Source organism: Schistocerca gregaria, chromosome 3 (genome assembly GCF_023897955.1).
Source record: "Schistocerca gregaria isolate iqSchGreg1 chromosome 3, iqSchGreg1.2, whole genome shotgun sequence".
Classification (NCBI taxonomy): domain Eukaryota; kingdom Metazoa; phylum Arthropoda; class Insecta; order Orthoptera; family Acrididae; genus Schistocerca; species Schistocerca gregaria.
In genome coordinates, this window is record NC_064922.1 from 319,370,390 (window position 1) to 319,392,419 (window position 22,030).

The 22,030-nt window shown below is 39.7% G+C and overlaps 2 protein-coding genes across 3 annotated transcripts in view; both read right to left on the minus strand.

The window, feature by feature from the left end:
- The window catches only part of LOC126355352 (ketohexokinase-like), a 55,017-nt gene extending 44,882 nt beyond the window's left edge, over positions 1-10,135 (minus strand). The window contains exon 1 of the mRNA XM_050005647.1: positions 9,942-10,135. Within this exon, the coding sequence (XP_049861604.1) occupies positions 9,942-10,039 (98 nt within the window). The 5' untranslated portion in view covers positions 10,040-10,135. The remainder of the gene's footprint in view (positions 1-9,941) is intronic.
- Positions 10,136-16,171: 6,036 nt separating this feature from the next.
- LOC126354845 (ketohexokinase-like) overlaps positions 16,172-22,030 on the minus strand; it is a 77,745-nt gene continuing 71,886 nt past the window's right edge. For both annotated transcript variants that reach the window (XM_050004826.1, XM_050004827.1), the window contains one exon: positions 16,172-20,952. In XM_050004826.1, the coding sequence (XP_049860783.1) occupies positions 20,676-20,952 (277 nt within the window). In that variant the 3' untranslated portion in view covers positions 16,172-20,675. The remainder of the gene's footprint in view (positions 20,953-22,030) is intronic.

Consider the following 22,030-nt stretch of genomic DNA (forward strand, 5'->3'; position numbering starts at 1 on the left):
TGTGTTTTTGCGTCTCCTCAGTTTTTATTTTGGTGTTTGTTTTGAATCACAATGCAAAGGTCATACGCGATGCTGGTACGTTCCCTACTAATCTTCCACAAGAAAGACGAACTGTCTGTAAGCTAACAAGTATTTACGATTTACAAAACTTGGACGAAGAAAGAGACAACGCTATAGATAACTAATAATGTACAGGGATAAACGATTTCAATGAAAATTATTTTAACATTAAGAGAATCGGATGTATTTGACAATGAAAATTATTTCAACATTAAAAGAGTCGGTTGTATTTGACACAAAAAAATGCTAGTCGGATGTATCTGACAAAAACAATTTCCGATGTTATTTTACACTTAGAAAGAAAACAAGGGGCAAAGAATAAAATAAGAAAGTGCTATTTACCGTGTTCTAATTTTTTCCTGTAGGTTTGTAAGCATATATTTTGTCGAGCAAATAAAAATACACTATGTGATCAAAAGTATCCGGACACCCCGAAAAACATACGTTTTTCATATTAAGTGCGTTGTGGTGCCACCTACTGCCATGTACTTCAAATCAGCGACCTCAGCAGTCATTATACATCGTAAGAGAGCAGAATAGGGCGCTCCGCGGAACTCACGGACTTCGGCCGTGGTCAGGTTATTGGGTGTCACTTGTGCCATACGTCTGTATGCGAGATTTCCACACTCCTAAATATCCATAGGTTCACTGTTCTGATGTGATAGTGAAGAGGAAACGTGAAGGGACACGTACAGCACAAGCGTACAGGCCGACCTCCTCTGTTGGCTGACAGATACCGCCGACAGTTGAAGAGGGTCGCAATGTGTAATACTCGTAGACAGACATCTATCCAGACCATCACACAGTAATTCCAAACTGCATTAGGATCCACGGCAAGTACTATGACAGTTAGGCAGAAGGTGAGAAAACTTGGATATCACGGTCGAGCGACTGCTCATAAGCCACACATCACGCCGGTAAATGCCAAACGGCGCCTTCTTGGTGTAAGGACCGTAAACATTGGACGATTGAACAGTGGAAAACATTGTGTGGAGTGACAAATCGTGGTGCACAATGTGATCCGATGGCAGGATATGGGTATGGCGAATGTCCAGTGGACGTCATCTGCCAGCGTGTGTAGTGCCAACAGTAAAATTGAGGCGATGGTGTTATGACGTGGTCGTTTTTTTTCGTGGAAGGGGCTTTTACCCCTTGTTGTTTTGTGTGGCACTATCACAGCACAGGCCTACATTGATGTTTTAAGCACCTTCTTGCTTCCCACTCTTTAAGAGCAATTCAGGGATGGTGATTGCATCTTTCATCACGATCGAGCATCTGTTCATAATGTACGGCTTGTGGCGGGGTCGTTACACGACAATAACATCCCTGTAATGGACTGGACTGCACAAAGTACTGACCTGAATCCTATAAAACACCTTTGGGATGTTTTGGAATGCCGACTTGGTGCTAGGCCTCACCGACCGAAATCATTACCTCTCCTCAGCGCAGCACTCCGTGAAGAATGGGCTACCATTCTCAAGAAACCTTCCAGTACCTGATTTAACGTATGTCTGAGACGGTGGAAGCTGTCATCAAGGCTATGGGTGGGCGTACACCGTAATGAAGTCCAGCATTACCGATGGAGGGCGCCACGAACGTATAAGTCATTTTCATACAGGTGTTCCGATACTTTTGATCACATCGTGTAGATGTTTTGAAATGTTTGGATGACACTTTTTCTATTCGTTCAACACGGAGAATTTACCATAACCTTCATCAATAATATCCACTACAAATTTTGCTTTGGTAATTAATATCATTGCTTGTTCCTAGATTTTGTTGCTATATTTCGAATTTTTCGTAAGAAAGATCATTTCTCATAACAAAATCTTCACCGTTCAGGTGTCAAATTGCACAACAGACAGCCCTAACAACACATCCAGTTTTGGAGCTGACGTGCAGACGAAAACGACCACTCACGATGGGCGAGACTCAATGCAGATATGAAACGCCAGGAGCGCTGCAGGAGACTCACTTTCCACGATAGTCGATTGAGGCAAGAAAGTCTACGCCTAAAAGAGGCCTAACTTCTGTCTCTGACGTTTGCTGAGCACATCTGTAACACTCTCGCGCTTACTGAACGATCCCATGATGAAATGTGTCGCTCATCGTTGGATGGTCTATACCTCTTGTGCACTACTGGTAATTAAATCTGAAGCACCATGAAGACGAGATGTAACAGACATCGAACTGGCATGAAGAGTGCTACATGCTTGCATATACAGATGATTTACATTTCAGCGCAACCACATAAAGTAGCCAGGAGTAACGCCACCTACATTCTTTGTAGAGAGAAAGATTACGCGCTGGCTTTATCAGTCAGGAATCTTATTTGAATGTTGATTGTTTGTGAGAAGATCGTGTTATGCCCTGCGCAAGAAGGTGAAACGTCAGCCAGTATGTGGCGGAATGCCACAGAGGCAGAATCGCAACCTATCAGAACTGCGATGTATTGTTCCGCGATATTGCTGCTCACGTTGATCGGGATCCCACGACTACCATGTGACTACAGAATCGGTGGGTTCCGGATGGTCATTCTCAACGCCATGCCAGGATTCAGTTGTACCGACCATCTACCGGCCGAGAGGATAAGGCATACAGCACACTCGGCCGATCAGACCCATGCGCCACGTCACACACCAGAGATCTTGCTTCCAACTAGGCCTTTTCAGTGCCCTGTTAAACTCTTCTCGCAGTATCATATTCTTCTGTTTGTTTCCCCCGTGTAGTCTCTGTAGATATTCCTTCCATTTTTCAGAATTCTGTTCTTTGCTTAACACTGATTTACCATCTTTTCTGCAATGGTCTCTTCAATTTTCCTGTTGGCAGCATTTATTTTCCCCTTGGTTACCCATGTTCAACAGCCTTGCATTTCTTTCTAGCCGTTCCTGCGTGGCCATTTTGCACTTTCTGTCAATCTCATTTTCAAACGTCTGTATTCCTTTCGCCAACTTCATTTGCTGCATTTTTATATTTTCTCCTTCCGTCTTCTCCAAGGTATTGTACTCAGTCTTGTTCTTTTGCCTATGTGCTCTGCTGCTCCCTATTCCATATCTGACAGACACCTATTCGTCTTACAGAGTGAGGTGGCGCAGTGATTAGCACACTGGATTCACATTCGGGAGAGTCCGCAGCTCGGGGTCGTGCGGTAGCGTTCTCGCTTCCCACGCCCGGGTTCCCGGGTTCGATTCCCGGCGGGGTCAGGGATTTTCTCTGCCTCGTGATGACTGGATGTTGCGTGACGTCCTTAGGTTAGTTAGGTTTAAGTAGTTCTAAGTTCTAGGGGACTGATGACCATCACATTCGGGAGCTCCCTGTCCGGCGATCCATATCTAGGTTTTCCGTGATAGAATTATTTAAGAAAATCAGCCAACCATCTGCAGGTATAAGCGGCCTCAGTGTGGCTGGTGCCATGAGGCGACTGGCAAAGTTGTTAAGTCACCGCATGGCACCAGCCACGTACAGGCTGTTTCACTACCTTTTGATTCCATGTACATTTTAATGTGAATATTTTTATGCTTAGTCCAGCTCTAGTGGGAATGACTTTTAATGGATTTCATTTGGCTTTACTGATAGTCAAACGTAACATGTTACTTGACATGAGCTTCCTTGCTCTGAAACTTGTCGTCACCAATTTGTGATTTTACGTATAAGCAATTTACGTTTATTATATTATTATTCAGTGGTTTTGTACATCCTTTACACCTTGATAATTCTTTTTAACCACGATGTAAAAAAATTCCCTGAATAGGTCCATGTACTTCTGAAGTAGACAATTTTACAATTGATTAAACCATTGTGAAGAGTTGTTAATTAACGTTTATACCCGCTACTAGTTAGCTGATTTTCTCAAATCATTTATTTACATTCACCGTTGCTGAACAGCAGCTATGTTCCAATTTTTTTCTGTATTTCCCTAAAGTCCTCCGGGCAAATGACGGTATGGTTCTTTTGAAAGGACACGACCGACTTCCTTCCTCGTCTTGAAACAATCCGAGCTTGTGCTCTGTCTTTAACAACCTCTGTACCGACAGGACCTTAAACCCTAATTTCCCTTGCTTCCTCTCATTGTCTCCCATTGTATTCCATTCCCCTTTTTCAATGAATTCTTGCCTAATACTTCTTCCGAAATTCTCAACAACCCCTGGTTCCTTCAAACTATTCATGTTCGATCTCCTCAGTTTTGTACCTTTTTGCAGTACTTTCACTTTTCATCTACAGTTCTTAACCAATAAATTATGGTCGTAGTATATCATCAATCAAGGCTGAGCTTTCAGCCATTGATGAAAGCGATATTTTTGATGCTCTATAGTTTTGTTTGATATGCTTTGAAAGGCTGTAGTTATGCTTGAAGTACTGAAAAAAAGAAAATGTGTACAATTACACCACTCCTGCACGTCGGCCAATAGCAGTTACTCAGTAAGTTACGCAGCCTGGTGCAAAATCTCATATATCGGCAACATTTCAGATAACCTTGCTAAAGAGTTAGTCGTACAACTGAAGACCTGCATTTTAAACACCCGCATATCAAAAATTTTTGTTCAGTAGTAAATACAAACTGCACCAGTTGACACAGAGTGGTATTTATAAAATCAATGCTAGCATTGTGGAAAAGTAGAGCTGCGCAAGACACAGTGGCCAATGCGCAGCGGCCAATTTTTGTCCAAATCTCTGGGCGAGTTCATTTGTTTGTTCGGAAAGGGTGACAGAATCAAGGTACACGCCCGGCAGTCTATCACAAACGATTTTATACGAACTGTTGGGTAAAAAAAAATTCATTTCTGCGTTACTGCTTTATACGTCAGCTTCGTTTTGACGTACCCATCATTTCGTTAATGTGAAAGTTTTGTTAACATTTGCAATGAAATAAGACACTGTGCACATTCGAAAAAGGTTGCAGTGAAGAATAGGAGTCGATAGGATTTTGTCTTTAGTGCATATTTCATAATATGTTGCTCCTTATGAAATTTGGCTAGCATGTTGAAGTTATCTTTACACTTGGGTGGAGGTCACTATCTATCATCAATCTCGAGAAAATTGATCTGATGTAGCCCAGTCATTTGCGATCGCGTGCGCCAGCGATGAAGCGAGAACGAAATATCTATAACATTACTCATATTTCATAAGTGGTTAAAGATATCAAAATGATATTTTGGCAAATGATAGCACGCAAAGAAGAGAGTATTTTGCAATATGGCTACTTTCCAAAACTTCATTATCTACCGTGTTATTCCAAACTAAAGACTTTTTCGATGAAGTAATCTAGTATTGGGGGCCATAGATAGTTGGTGAAACGAGAAATGCTGTGGGTTTTGGAACAACATAAGTGAACACATTACACGTTTATTTTTGTATTGACGGTGTGGTTTTTCATAAGCTATTGACTTCACTTTGCCTCAGTTCGTCACTTAATAAACTTAATGAACCACTGTTTCAGAACTCTCTCGCAATTGCGTTTGCAAAAAATGTTTGTGAGGTGACACTGTGTAAACTTGTGTTTTTGCTAAAAGAAGCAAATTTTAACATGGCAAATATAGGTTTTGATCAAAATTCGCGACTTATGACACTTCTCTGAAAGTTGCAAATGGTTACAGGTCAGCCAAAAATAAATCGCTGCTTTTGTTGCATTTTCAGCGGAATTCTTTCTAGATACTAACCAAAGCAGAGGTGACAGTGTATCATTCCGACTGGTCATCATGCAAGTGTGGGTGTGGAGTTTGGAGGGGTTCCACTTAATTTTTACAAAAACTGTGATCATAGGGTTCATTTTAGAACGGCACATACCCTCAAGCGCTCGATATTTCCCCCTACTGCACCCCCCCCCCCCCCCCTTCACATGCGTGCCCTGCCGACTGAGGATCAAACGGCCATGTTATTCTGTGCGCACTCTATATATTGGTCGGTCAGCAGTGCTGTGGTGGCAGGTAGGTCATCTGAACTTGAGAGAAGCTGGAGATTAAGGAAGAAAGATCAACGATGGGTTATCCTGGTAGGCGTTATTGCTACTCTCTGTTCTTCGCCGGAGCGTAGTCTCACATGTCCTACAATGTTGCCACATCTCATCACATGCCCTTCCAGTATTGGCTTGGGCCTCGGAACAATTTCATCACAACTTCATTCTCAAAACTGATATCAGAAAGTATGGCCAACCAATCACCAAGTTTGCTAATGAAATGCCACACTCAGTGTGACATTTCACACGCACACGCAGTGCCAGTTGATCGACGGGATCCCAGTATTGACACTGACTTGCCTGTTGTGACCCATAGATTTCAGTCCTTTAATGAAGTGGTCACCTCATGGGATCGCGAGCTTGTAGTGGGCGCATTGAATCCAAAGGCATCATGCTCATATGTGGCGATATGTGGATGCCAGCGACATCATAATCAGTAGGGCTTACAGCAGTTCATCAAAAGTCATTCCACTTGACAATGGTGAAGGGACACTTAGTGGAATGCATGTGGCATTTTAACCACTTTTGACGGTTACAACCCTGAGAACATATGTTTTGTGTGTTAACTCCGCGAGACACTGCTTTCTTTGATTCTGTCACCCAATTTATTGCTTTATAATGTAACCATTAGTGTTATCTTCATACCTTTACAAGCTGTATGAGGAACGTCATGTTAAAAGTTAGATCTTGCGGGTATTTATCCATTATCGAATAATCAGCAAGGATCGAACTTTGCTGTACTCTCCAGCTTCTCTTATACTGAGACACAACCTAACTGCAAAAACTCTGCTTGACTGGGTTATTTACAATTTTTTTGCAGCACTGGCAAGTGATTACATACACAACACTTTTTCAGTTTATATTTACTTTTGAATAGCATTGTATCTGTTCTGTTTATGGTTATCACAAAAAAATGGCTCTGAGCACTATGGGACTTAACTTCTGAGGTCATCAGTCCCCTAGAACTTAGAACTACTTAAACCTAACTAACCTAAGGACATCACACACATCCATGCCCGAGGCAGGATTCGAACCTGCGACCGTAACGATCGCGCGGTTCCAGACTGTAGCGCCGGCTGGTTATCACATATCTGGCATCTAGTTGTTACGTAATATTCGGAAAAAATGAAGAAATGTTAGCTTTTTTATAAGACTATCTGAGATTCTGTAGGCATTTAGGATAATTCACTACTTTTCCACAAGTGACAGGTGAGGTCTAACATTAAGTTTTTTGCGGTGATTTAAAGCCACGACGCTATCAGGATGTAATGCGTTCAGGAGAAGACAGTCTAAGTCGACTGACTGCCCGTACATTTGCCAGAGGACAAGTGATCAACGGTTAAATGTTTCTGTATCGGTATCGCACTTTGAGGCACTATGGCGCAACAAACCGAGAAGGAAAGGATTTGTCTTTGGTAGATCTTTAATGCACTGTACCATTGAAACTGTGTATTTGCGAAATTAGCAAGTATAAATAAGAAATCCACCAAATAGGCACGATAGCTTCGGAAAGCGTGAAATCGAGATTGGGCTGTACGATGTGCTTTTGTTATGCAATCTGAGCACAGGACATGTCATCTAGTTAGCTAATTACTGCGTACGTAGCAGAAGTGATCTCTTCATCCAACGGCAACGTTACTATTTCGTTACGCGCACACACAAATTAATCTACTTATAGTATAGAAATAATAGAGCTATAGCTTCATATATAATTTTGGTTCTGCTTTGCTTTGGTGAGAGATGTGGTTAGGCTAGGATGTGAGACGACATCTTAAACTGATGCGAATGAAGCAATGATATTGCTACTCTTTTTTGCGAGGAATATGTGACTCTTTTATTCCGAGTATGTCGTCGTTTCCATATCGCGATTTCCGAAGGCGTGGTACGTCTTGGATGTAAAAAGCAGAACTTAATCCTAGAGCATTAAAGAAATGGAGGACACTGTGACAGTGTTACTAAACCATCTTAAACTTTACTACTCCATATTTTATTCAAAGGGTGTCATAATTTATAGTTTATGCACTAGTTAATTACAGTTATAAGGTCACCAGTGGTATGCCACATAAAAAATAAGTACAACATGTCTAGTTTTAAATCCTATACTGACAAATTGCTCAAAATGTTTGAGGGAACCACGAATTTGTACAAGCTGCAATGGTAAATTATTAGTGTGTTTAGTGACCTAGGGTTAAAATACTTGGGAGTGAATCAGTGTCTTTTATATTCCATTTTGCAACAAATACTTCGCTATTGTTCTACGAATAGGTCGCGATTTCCAGGAGTGTGGTTAAGCTGCTTTCGGATGTACTTTCTGAATATATCCCGGTTTCCTATGGTGTTGCCAGGCTGATTTGGCAGAAAAAATCGGGTTATGGTGATAGATTGACCTTTAACGTAGCCAGAGGTCGATGTTAGGTTGGAATGTAACCGTTTGGTTGTGAGTTGGTGAAGCCAACGAATGTGAAAGCAAAAAATCTAGCTGTGGTGTCAGACTGATCTGTAGCGTAGCCAGAGGTTTAGATTATATTGGAATGCAACAGTATAGCTGTGAGTTAGCGAAGCCAACGAAAGTGGAAGCGAAAAAACCAGGTTAAGGTGACACATATGTAGCATAGCCAAAGGTCTAGACTGGGCTGGAATACAACAGTTTGGTTGTGAGTTGACGAAGCGAAATTTGAGAAAAGGACACACAACAAAGGTCGATGAAATCATAGGAAATTGCGAGTTCGATGGAATGCATCGATGGTCGAAAAAATGCTTCCTTGAGCCCGGTGAATTTCGGACCAAGGTTTTCGGGGGAAACCAGCGCCTTCAGTTTGCTAAACGTAACAGGCACGTTGCAGCATCGCTTTGCTTATTGCTGTACAATACATTGATCAGAATAATAAAAGAAAAGTCCTCCTTGTGACGACGATTATCAGAGACTGTTTCAGTTCATACAACACTCTAGATACTGAAGGTTTTCAGTATCTTACAGTGAACCATAGTCTGAACTTCGTGGATACGGAATGTCGTTCCGTTCACACAGAACATGGAAGAAATGCTGCAGGACGTCAGTTTGCTAAAAATTACAGGTACTTTACAGCATCGCTTTGCTTGGTACTGGACTTTACATTGGAATACCTACTTTATTCTTGTTTCATTCTTAACATTTTTTCGTCGTTTGTGTATTCACGCACTGAAAATGTGATGATATGATTGGCTGAATACAAAGCGTGTAATGTGCTCTCATTTTGTATTCTGAGTGGCTGAGAATATCACGTGTCCTGTGCCCAGATAGTGTAATATACCGCACAGCGCAATCTCGATTTCACAGTTTCCGAAGCTATAGTCCCTTATTTGATGGTTATCGTAGTTTTACTTGCTTATCGCGCAAATATGCAGTTTCAGTGCCACAGCGCATTTAAGAGCTGTCCAAGAAACGTCCTTTTTTTCTAGGTTTGTTGCGCTACAGTAATTGAAAGTACGATACCGATATATAAAAATTCTACCGCGAACAAGGCATAGATATATTATCCGATGTCAGTTACTTCACGTGACTTGTGGAGTATTAACGGTAGTTTCCTTCTATGATCAATAAGTTTTGATGTTCGTATCAGTGTAATGTGATTGTCGAGAAAAAAATAATTTTTTTCGTAAATATCCTTCTCCTTGAAAGTCACCTGTTTAGGAAGCCTTCGCAATATTTGCTAAACTCTCTCAACAAATAGGAGCCAAATTCATCTATTTGAGTTTCAGTATTACATTTGGTTACATGTACAATTCTTAGTTACCAGAATTAAATTAAACTTCTAATCATTTGATTGTGAGAAGAAAATATAGCTTTTCTGCACATACCACAAGAAACCTATAGTAGATGACAGATAATGGCTTTCTGTGATCATAATATAGTATGAATTACCTACTTACGATTTCTAGACATACGTACATTTCCACATAATCCTCGACAGGATAGTTTTCACAGTACAACAATTCGTCGAGACAGATCAGTCCAACGCAGAGAATTCTTTTGTCGCTCATTGCCATATTTATCTCTGGTCGGTGAGGCAGAATACGTAGTCTTCGTTGTAAGCGATGTAGACTGCTAAAAACGAGCTCTGTGCTGTGAAACTGGTCTTGAAAAGAATCTCGGGTCTCAACACATATCAGCACAAGTGTCTCACTGCCAGCAAACATCAGAATGCTATCTCATTATGTAATATTTACCACTTCTGACATAGAGGAAGGTACCAGAAGCTAGTTATTTCTGTCCGCTTGTAGGATGTGATGCAAGGGGCTGAATTTCGTGGTCTGTTACTCTGGTTGAAAGAAAAAGCAGACGCTCTAATGTAAAGAGGTTGATGTGGATACGCAAGGCTAATGTTTCAAATTGTTACCAGCACTGCTTTGGAAAAAGCTGTGTAATGTCGACGTAAGTAGTGTTGGCCTATATGTTAAATTGAAACACTGGCTCCTCTGACTGGACTGACAATATTTTCACCAAGAAATGAGTCACCACGAAGCTAGGAGTAAATAACTATCAAATCCTGAAAATCACGTTTCAATGGAAGCGCACAAATGCTCACTCTAGAAGCTCTCGGCACTTGGGCCGTTTGCGACTCCAGTCGATTTCTCTTTCTCTATAAAGCTACTTTAACATTCTAGGTCGAAGAAAATATCGATATAGCTGTTGTACCTTTCCTACCAGATGTCTGAAGAGTATTTATACACTGAAAATCCAAAGAAACTGGTACACCTGCCTAATATCGTGTAGAGTTCCCACGAGCACGCAGAATAGCAGATTAATGGTAATCTGAAACATTTTAAAGTGATAAACACAACATTTTAAATTTATATGCACACAAATCGAACTCAAAACTTTAAATGTGTATTTCTGGAGACAACATTTTTCGCATGATTAAAAAAAAAAAAACTTACTTCGTGAAATTGAATGCCGTTTTGGATTTAATATAATAGACGCATGTAATTCTGGCGTGAACCTCAAAAACAATACATTTTTCACAATGTTTGTTATTTATTTACATTTAAAGGCTACAAAATATATCGATTTTCAGTATCTACGTTTTAAGTGTCTGCCATTTTGAAATCAACTTCAGGAAATTTGATTTTCGTGTTTCACGTCATAGAGAATTTAATTCTGATGACTCACACATGTCTAATTAAGATTGTTGATCGATACTTCGCCCTCAGTAGTGCGAATCGTTTAATTGTATAATCCGCGCATAAAATGAGGTTCCGAGACTAGGAACCCCACCCCTCCAAAAAAAAAGAGTGCGTATTGTAAGCACACTTTGTTTAAAAAATTATTGACAATGGGTTAATTCTCAGAGTACAAATACTACAATTTTAAGTTGTTAGAATCAGTCTGTTATCGACCAGTATCCTTGTACTGTCATTGAACAACAACCTCATTGTTATAGGTGCTCTGGAACAGGTTTTCAACCACTGTGGATTATTTAACAAATTTAGAAAAAGCATTCCATTGGAACCTGAACTAAACTTTCCCAAAATCGTAGAAAACAGACTGTTAGTACTGTAAAAGGAGAGATGCTGCAGAGGACTGCTTTAGGATGACGTAAGAGGAAAATAGGGATTAATATCCAGTAAAACAGATCGAATGAAGAAGAAACGTCACATAGTGAAAGTGAAGTGCTCAGTGACATACTGATGGAGCTCAATCGTGTATCATTATGTCTTCACATCCTAGTCAACGCTTGCAATTTCCACGCTACCTAATGAAGAAAAAAAAAGAATTGTTGCTTCCGCATCTAGCGCAGTTTAAATGCGCAGACCTCCACAACCACTACATAAGTATTATAGTAATATAATATAGTAATATAATATAATAATATAATAGTATATAATATATAATATAGTATATATATAATATAATATAGTATATAATAATGTAATAGTAATATAATATAGTATAATAGTATTATAGTAATTACAGGGTATCTGCAATCAAAAATACAGTTGGAACCTTATCGAGTTGCATAATTTCCTTAGTCATTTTACAAGAAGTCATTTCCAACAGCTGCAATTTAATATTTATTTGCCTGTATCTAAGTGTTTCTACATAACAAGCTTGCCTGTTTCGGCTTACAATGCCATTTTCAAGTGCACATCTAGGGGAGTTGACATTCATATGGCATCCAGGGATCAACTGTGAGCTTTCTGTTTTGAAATATTGTTATTATAACCACTTATCTGCAATAATACGAAAATTTTCGTGATAATAATTGTCTAACAGATATTTGACAGTTGCGATTCATAGAAAAAACGTACAGCATCTGAGTCCCAAATGTCAGAATAGCAGTTAAACAATCATTGCCACCAAAAATTTCCTGTTGTTACAATTATGTGACTGTGATATTACATATTATTATTATTTAGTCTATATTTTATGGCCATCATTGGACCACTCTGTTCACTTCTACAAAGGTTTATACACGTGTTGTTATCTGTAATAGAACACGGTTCAATAATAATTCAATAAGACATTTAAATAGTGCACTGGTTATAAAAGGGTTGTTATAATTTATTATTATATGCTATTGTGTCTGCCCAATACTTCTTCATTCTTTCAGATATTTTGTTTCTTTCTTCGTCTGTGTTCACTGTTCCTGTAGCCATTTTGTTGATCTTCGTTTGTAGCCTGGTTTGTGTGTCTTGCAGATTTCTGATTATCTCCGTATTGTTTTTTAAGTCATCTACCGTAATTTGAAGTTCTCTTATATCTTCCTTAATTTCTGTGGTCCATTTAATTAATGTTGCTGTTACTGTTACTCAATTTTTCTATTATTCCCTTACTAATTCTGTTTTTTCGTGTTCTTATCAGATGTCCAAAGAATGAGATACACTTCTCCCTGATCGTGCTCTTTACTGGTTCTATTTTATTGCACACTGTTTCATTTGAAGCTATCCTCCAATCATTTCCTTGACTCCAGTGCCCAGTTACCTGATATTGTTTATTTAGGAATTTCCTAATTATTCTTCTTTCTGTCGTTAGTATTTTGCCGATTTATGCTGTATTAATTGTTTTGAAGATGATTTCAGCTCTGTAATTTATAACTGGTTGTGTAAATGTTTTACAATGTCTTAATTTCGTATCTATAGATTGGCTTTTTTATTGTATGTGTTTTTGGTAATGTAATTTGATTAGTTCACTTTTTAATTCCATTTTGTCATGATGGTGTTGCATTTAGACTGTAAGTTACGACTTCACTTAAATATTTAAATTTATCAACAATTTTGATTACTTGGTCTCCTTCTATAATTTTGGTTGGAAGGTGGTGGGTCATTTGGCATAATCTCTGTTTTTTCAAATGATATCCTGAGGCCTCAGGTAGTGATCTAACTTGTTGCCTGGTTTCTTGAACATTGTTGCCTAGGAGAGCAAGATCATCAGCAAATCCCACGCAGTTCAAATTTATTTTATTTTTAGCACTTCCAAGATATGTTGGGTTATGAGCAATGAAGCAATATCTTCATGCCATTGTGCCATTTCCGTTATTGGTAAGCTCACTGCATCTAATAGGGAAAGCCAACACAAGCTTAGCAGTTCATGGGGTTGTCCTTGTGCCACTATCTCATTGTGTTTGACAGGGCACAACTGAACAGTAATCGTAATAAACAATCACCTTGGCTTATGCCTGTTTTTATAAGGAACAATTCATAAACTACTCCTCTAAACTTAACACTCCTATTGGTGTCGTTTAGTGTAAGTACTCTTGTTCAGTTAATTTTGGATGGAGTCCCAGATTCTTTAAAAATTTTAGTACTGAAGATCTATGGAGGCAGTCATAGGCCTTCTTAAAATCTACAAATATTATTGTAAGGGGTTTGTTCCTTTTGATTCAGTATGTCATAATCAGTTTCAAACTAATGATCTGCTCTGCACAGCTTCAACAAGGTCTGGAACCTCCCTGGTATTCCCCTACCCCCTTTTCTAGTTGTTTCTTGATTCTTCCATATACGATCTTGAAAAAAAAACTTGTATGTGCTGTCTAGGAGAGATGTTTGTCTGTAGTAGTCTGGACTGCTCTTTTCCCTCTTCTTGTGAAGTGGGTGTGTGATCACCATCGCCAAATGTTCAGGGGATTGTTCGGTTTTCCAAATTTTTTTAGAGCCGTGTGTAACGAGGACTTGACAGCGTCACTTGAATATTTCCACATTTCAAAAAATTGATCTTCTTCACATGCCTTATAATTTTTTGTCCTTTGAGGACTCTTTCTGCTTCTTCGGCTGTTTGGGGGTTTAATTTGTTAGTTTCGCTTTTAATTAGGGTATTTACATCGATTTGTAAGAGATCTTTGGGACCTTCACAATTCAAAATTTTATCAAATCGTTTTGTTATCATTTCAGCATTTTCTTTGTTACTGTGTGCTATTCCACTATCTTCATCTTTCAGTATTAGTGTCGGGGGCTCATACTGTTGGGATTATAATAATATTTCACAAAAGTAAGCTCACAGCTGGGTCTTGAATGCCATATGAACGTCTACTCCACCTAGACGTGCACTTGAAAATGGGATTGCAAGACAAAATAGTGAAAATTGTTGTGCAGAAATATCTAGATATAATCAGATAAATATTACACTGCAGCTACCGGAAATGACTTCTTGTAAAATGTCACATCTCGACGTAATTCATGTTGCAGGCCCGACGGAAAAAAAGATTCCTTAGTCAGTATTAATAAAGGAGAGGCCCTAGATATTTGGAGACACGCCTGCTAGTCTGTATAGTAGTGGAACAGTAATAGATTTTAGGCAACTAGCCATGAGGTTGCTGAGTCTATGTACACTCGTGTTCAGGAAAAAAGGCCACCTTCGACGAATATAAATAGGACGTTTAATTTCAACGGACACGTACATTAGCATGTTCTGCAGAAATGATTAGCATATGATCCATGTCGACTCGCGGGTTCTAGGTCAACACTGATATTGCGGCGCAACACCACCTACCGGTAAAATGCGCCGGCGTGTCATTTTCGATATAAACCGAAGATAATGGATCAGTGTGATTTTAGCAGAGGTGCAGGATGCCTCGCAGATGTATGCGCGAACCGTGCCATCAAATTAGTCAGTTTGAAAGAGGGCGCATTATTGGCATGAGGGAATGTGATGTATCCATCCGGCAAATTGCTGATCGTGTGGGAGTGTTTAGGCAGCGCAACGGCCGTGTGCAGAATGGTTCACGGAAGGCCGTAGAACACAATGTGATGGGTCAGGTCGCACCATCCAGACCGCCCCCCCCCCCTCCCCCCCAAGTAGATCAACACCTCATCGCAATGGCATTGCAGAATAGATCTTCGTCCTCCTCGGCTCTGGCGCAACAGTGAACAGTGTAAGAAATCGTACACTATCAGGGGTGACAGTCTGTCGCCGTTTATTACGGCATGGATTACGTGCGCGTTGTCCGCCTATTGTTGACGAATGTGCAGAAACGTGCTAGGCGGCAATTGTGGACGAAATGACGGCACTGGGGACAGAAATGGCATCAGATAGTGTTTTCGGACGAATCCAGGTTCTGTTTGTTTGAAAATGATGACGGCATTTTGGTTTGCCGGCGATAGGAGAAGCGGCATCACAGTGACTGCATTCACATAAGACATACAGAACCAACGTAAGGTCTTATGGTATGTGATTTTATTGCGTACAACCACAGATCGCAGTTGGTGCATGTCCAGGACACTGTGACACAGGTGAATGACGTCCAGCGATCCATAGCCATACCCTTCCTGCTTAAGGATACAGGGTACTTTCCCGACTCAATATTATCCAAAAATCAACACCTATTTTATTCCAGCACAGTTTATAATGCATATGTTTTACAGATTTTTGTTGATATCAGGTAATGCAGCACACTTTCGAAACAAATCAGAAGTATTTTGAATGCTTTTGAACGTGCTTAGGGTTATTAAAAAAATTACAAAGAAATTTTCAAAATGCATGCTCAAATTTGGGTATCATTTAATCCAATGTTATACATTTGAAGAAGACGAAATTTTTACCAGATATGCCTGACATGATGGCTGAGGTGCTAGACCTATTTAATCCCACCTATTACGTATATTACAAGGATAAAAAAATATCACTTCTTACATTTTAATTTTTTTTCCCAGGAAAAATGTTATTTTTTTCTATAATTTAGTTGATTCTGCAATAACGCTTAGGTATATCTAAGTATTGTCTACTGAAAGTTACAGAAAAAAATTAGAGCAATGCTCTATAAACTTTAGAAAATGTTGGTACCTGAAATCTGAAAAATAAAGCTTTGGGAAAATTGCAGCTGAAGATATGAATCCAATTAAACTGTGCCTCAGAACATTCCTGATCTTCAAGCTCCCTCTTGGCATTCCTTTTAGCACCTCATGCTTCTTTGGTAGCTTAAAGAGCGTATCTTTCAGCTTCGTGCACCCATTGTCTATCGCATGCGGCCAGTTGATCTTCCGTACTAGAGCCACATTTTATGCCTAAATTTCTCAGGACTTCCAACCTTCCTATCACGTCATCATTGAAGCATATCACTGCATCTAGTACACCAACGTTTAATGTATTTAGTCCTGCAAAAACGTTATTGGGTAGTCTTTCACACATGCAATGGTTGAAAATTTCATTTGTATTCTGAGTGCCCCCATGAAGACATTTACTAAGCAAAGCATGATCACTCAGTTCTCTAAATATCATTCATTCATAAAAGGCTCAGGAAGAGAATGTTTATGATGGTATACTTGACCACTTCCTTTTCCTTTTTGGTAACCACACCAAGATTCTGCTCCTTCAGGACAAATTCCGTGAACAGGGTGGTCATCTGTGGACAACTTATGAAAGTAGGTGGCCCATAAAGCTTTTCTCATTGCTGTAACATCATTCAGAGGTGCAGTTCGTCTAATGGCCAGTCCATAATAACTCTGAAGAAGGTCTGTTTCAGTCTCTGTCAATCTGCCTCGGCCAGACAGAGGTTTTCCATCAGATAGCAACATTCCTTTTGTTTACCTCCGTAGCTTCCTCAATCCAGCACCCATCCTCTTTTGCACAAGTCCACAACACCCCAGTTTTGTTGCCAAGGTATCACCAAAAACATTGGACTCATCAATTTTATTGAAAGCTTTAGAGTCCCCATCGCCTAGGTACTTCATATATCTAACGTTATAAACGGGCACCGACCTCTGAAATGTTTTTAGAGTCCATCACACTCCATACCTCCACTGTAACCATCATAATTATTAGAACACTGATGTTGAATATGTCCTTCAGTGTTACCATGCCAGGTGTGGCAGTACTTAGATAAGCACTCAACATCAACAACTTTTCCATCCTCCAGAGAAGTAGCACTTACAACACCATTCAAGGAACGACGTCCTCGACGTCGCCATGTCCCATCAAATGCAACAACAATATCACCGGTTCCACTAATATTTACAGTTTCTTCTACTGCACGTTTCATAAATGCTTTGGACACAACCGTCAAGGCACCTAAAAGTATTTTTATGTACTTGCTGACCCTTACTGGGAGGAGGAAGAAGGTCCAACAAACCACAAAACATTTGAACAGCCATTCTTCTTTTACCTATTGAATGCATTGCATACACTAGCTTCAAACCCACATCATATGAATTATGCACAATGTTCGAAGTCATTTTCGTGGAAGATTTATTGCAGGATCTACACAGAACAACTAATTTTGACGCTAAGCCCTTCCTGCTACTTTGTTGTTCAGTTATTTCCAGACAGCCTACACCACCACATTGTTTCAATTTCGCCACTTCCTATATCAAAGAAGATAAGATGCCCACATCAACAACAACAAATCCACTACAAACAGAGTCATTGTTAACACAAAAATTTGAATCACCAGGAGGGAGTTTCTTCCCTCAAGAACTGATACATGGATTGCTTTCAACAGTGTGGGATGCTTTGTTTGTGAACTGGTTACCACGGAATTTCCTCTTATTGAATTTCTTGATGTGTGGCATAGTTCATATTTATTGCACACTAAAGGATATGTACTTCCACAAATATATGCAGCACATGGGCAACAAACATCCAGTAACACGTGAACAAACTGCTTCAGCTAAACAAAACTAAATACTAACAAAGATAATCATTTATAGACACTAGAAACCTGCACTGTTACCTACATATACAATTTATCATGCATATAATCGCTAAAAACAGAAACTTCACAGCTCTTTTCGAAATAATGCTGATTTTTGTAACAGAAATAAAGGTGGCGTAGCGGAATACTTGAGTGTAACTTTAAAATTTTGTATATATAGGTCATTTTTCATTTGAAACCCTATAATGTATATATCAATGTAGTCAGGAAAAACTATAGAATTTAATAAAGTCGTTAAAAAATTTCCATATTTCGACTATTTATAAGTAACCTGTATCCTTAACACCCCAGAAGCCATTTTTCAGCAAGACAATGCATGACCACATGTTGTTGTATGAACACATGCTTCTTGGTGTCACAGGATGTCAGCCATTTTTCCTGGCCCACTATGTCACCAATCTAGTCGCCGCCAATCAAAAATGTGTGGGATATTGTGAAACAGCAGGTGCAGTGCTGTGACCCAATGCCAACCACTGCAGATGAACTTTGGAACCAGGTGAATGCAGCATGGGTGGTTATACCACAGGACACCGTGCACACCTTATAAGAGTCGAAGCCATCATTCATGGAACAAGTTATCTAGGTTCATGGTGGATCCTGTGCCTACTAGGCAATGAGATGGTGGAGAACCAAGGTGACTGAAATTCTAATCATTCTGCAGACCATACTAATGTATATTCCTGTTAATATGAATGTCGTATTTCTAGGCAATCAAGGTGTTCTGTTTCTTCTGAACATTGTATATTCCTAGGACACAACTCCCACTGGCTGCAGTGTGGCCTGAGCAAATATCCCCCACTACTTTCCATTTTTCCTATTCTCTTAATATATTTTAGTTGAATTTCCTCAGCTCTCCATACAGCTTATATTGTTTAGATTAAGCAGTAACAAGCTGTGTAAGCCACTAGAAGATCTCTTAGTATTCAAATTATAATTTATTTTCTAAATATATTCTTTCCAAAAATTGTGTGTTTGCGTGTCATCACTCATCATTCAATTTGATGTTACTACTGAAATTAAGATTGTTCATTTTGTTTTAGTAATATAATGTGCTGTCCATCATAGAACCGAGATGATGTACCATACAGTCTTACTTCAGATAAAACAAACTGCCAAGCGATACATTATGTGTCAAATATCAATGCTGAAGTAAATAAATTAATAGAGACCAGCAACAAACTCACTAGTTATTTATCTAGAGACATAACATCATCCTATCCTCTGCCACCTCCCCATTGTCAAATCTAATATTAGATCACATTGGTGGTGATCCAACAGACAGGTTGTATCTACCATCTCGTATCGAATGTGTGGTGCAATTTTTATTAGTGTCCTTTTAAAAATAACAAATATTTTATATTTAAAGAAATCTATAAAATATTGCACTACAGTTTTTATAAACAAAAGATTTCTGGACTTCTTGTAGTTTGATATTCATTGTCCTTTCACAGTATGGGAGTGATGTCTTCAAAAGTGTGAAAGTCAGTTCACTCTGTTTGTACTCGAGATCCAGTAGGCAGTAGAGTTTGCTGATTCCCTGATTACTGATTCCCAAAAAGCGTTCATTATGGTTTCACACTATCGCCTAATAAATAAAATACATGCACATTTCAGAACAGGTATGCGATTGTATTATGGACTCTCTATCATAGAATAGACAGTACGTCTTTCTCAATGGGGAGACATCTTATGAAAGATGTGGTAGATAACTTCAGACAATGCATTTGTATACACTCATGAGTAAATTGTAAGAAGACATCGTGATAACAACGCCTGGTATATAAAATGGTAGCTAATCTTCAAAATAAATAAATGTGATGAACGCTTAATGCAGGTAAATTTGTGAAAAGATTCCATGTTCTTAAATTACCCCATTGGCGATAAAACAGCGAAATCAGTTACATCAGTCAAACACAGGAGAATACTCTTCCAGTATGATTTAAGTGAAACATGTATATCTGCTTTACAGGAAAAATTATTGGCACATAGCCAATAACTAGAAGAATCCTAAGAATGAGTCAAGCATATAGGAAGTCACTTACAAAATTTTCGTCTAACAGATTCTCGAGTGTTTTGAATTAATAGAGAGCCATTACAAAGTAGTATTATGAAAAAAAAATTGAAAAGATTCAGAGATGACTTGTGCAAATTGTCATGGACTTGAAAGTGAAACCAAGTGTAAAAAACAAATGCACAAGAATCTGCTGTGGGAAATATTACAAAAACGCCTCATGCATCACAGTCTCTTTTAATATTAAAGTTATCAAAATGGAGGTTCCAAAATGAATATGGATTCATAAACACACCCAACGGCATCCCACACAACGACCAAGAAAATAAAATTGCAGAAAATTGGGCTTATCTGGAGGAAAAACGTCACCTACGAATAGAATAATAGAAGGTGGGAGGGTGGGTGATTATAATGTCACCCTATGCCCACACCATCACACGCTGAACGATTGCTTGTGGGATATAGATGAAAATGTAGCATAATTTCTACCCCAGTCACTCTTAATAGTTGATAATAATATGGTTGACGGTTAATGGTCCACAGCTATTCTTTGTTCCCTGAGAACGTCCCGAAGTCCATGGTATCCGTGCATGCCGACCTTGGCGCCAGCAACCTTGCAGGCATATCGCAGGCTTTGTTGCAGGGGGTGGCCGCCAGACAGCGCGGACAGCAGTGCGGCGCAGAAGGTGTCTCCAGCGCCCAGCGTGTCCAACACGCGCTCTGGAGGGCAGGCGGGAACCAAGAAGACGCCTTCAGGACCTTTTGCAGCCGCGCCCTCTTCTCCCCAAGGCACCACCAGGGTCGCCCTGTAAAACAGCAGCATGCAATCTTAACGCGGTAACGCCTCCAATCAATGTATTGGCGTTATTGACTTAGTATTCGCACAATCCTTTGATACACTGGGTCTGATCATTGATGCGAGCTAGCTGAAATAATACAAAGTGCAGATAATCAACTGGGACTGACGGCTTCCCTATCCTGCTGATGCAACCGCGCTATGTTGGCGACACTAGGTTTTGTAAGTCATTTACTTCTGCAAACAGTAGGAGAAATGATATGTGGAGTCAAAACACAGCTGACCGTCATGAAGACAACACTGAACGCTGAAAACAATACCAGTGTACACTGCACTGCATGCTGTGCAAAGGTTGGTAGTGACCCAAAAGAAATAAATATCATTTTAGTCATACACCATTTTCTTACATTTCCTTATTCTACTACTCCCATCAGTCACCACCCTAGGAGTATTCTTTCAGTGCATGCACATAACCTGTAGCACACAACAGCTGAATTCATTTCTCTTTATATCTTTCCGTGACCAAACAATAGGGCATGAATAACTTACAGGCAGCCTAAACGACATCGTAACTCAAACACCGTAAATGTGAACAAAAACTAACAATTTATTTGTTAGAGGAGTACTGTTTTAGCAAAGTCACCTCAGCCACAACATATATTTCTTCTTATCTTTACAAACAGTGTTGGCGTCACATATCATCTTGCAGGTGTGTCGGCCATGAACACAGCCACAGCCCAAATCATAACTAGGGAGTAGCCACCACCAGCAATTGTGGACATCGTCATGCCCTGCTCAGCAGCAAGTCAGTGGCCAAGGACAATGACCAACCATCAGGAGGATTCTGCAGGTTGACCCACTACTGTATGGCAACAGGTAGACATTGATCACTGGGTCCCCTGTTCGAGACATTTTCACATGACAGAAACACATAACACACCTGCCACTGCCCTCTCTGGGACGTGAACCACTGACCACTGACTGACTGCCTGGGCTTCTGGCAGGAAGACTTCTGTCACTGCCACATGGCTCGAGACATGCAGTAAGAGCCACTCAGCTTGTCACTGGCACTCTCCAGCCTGTTAGTC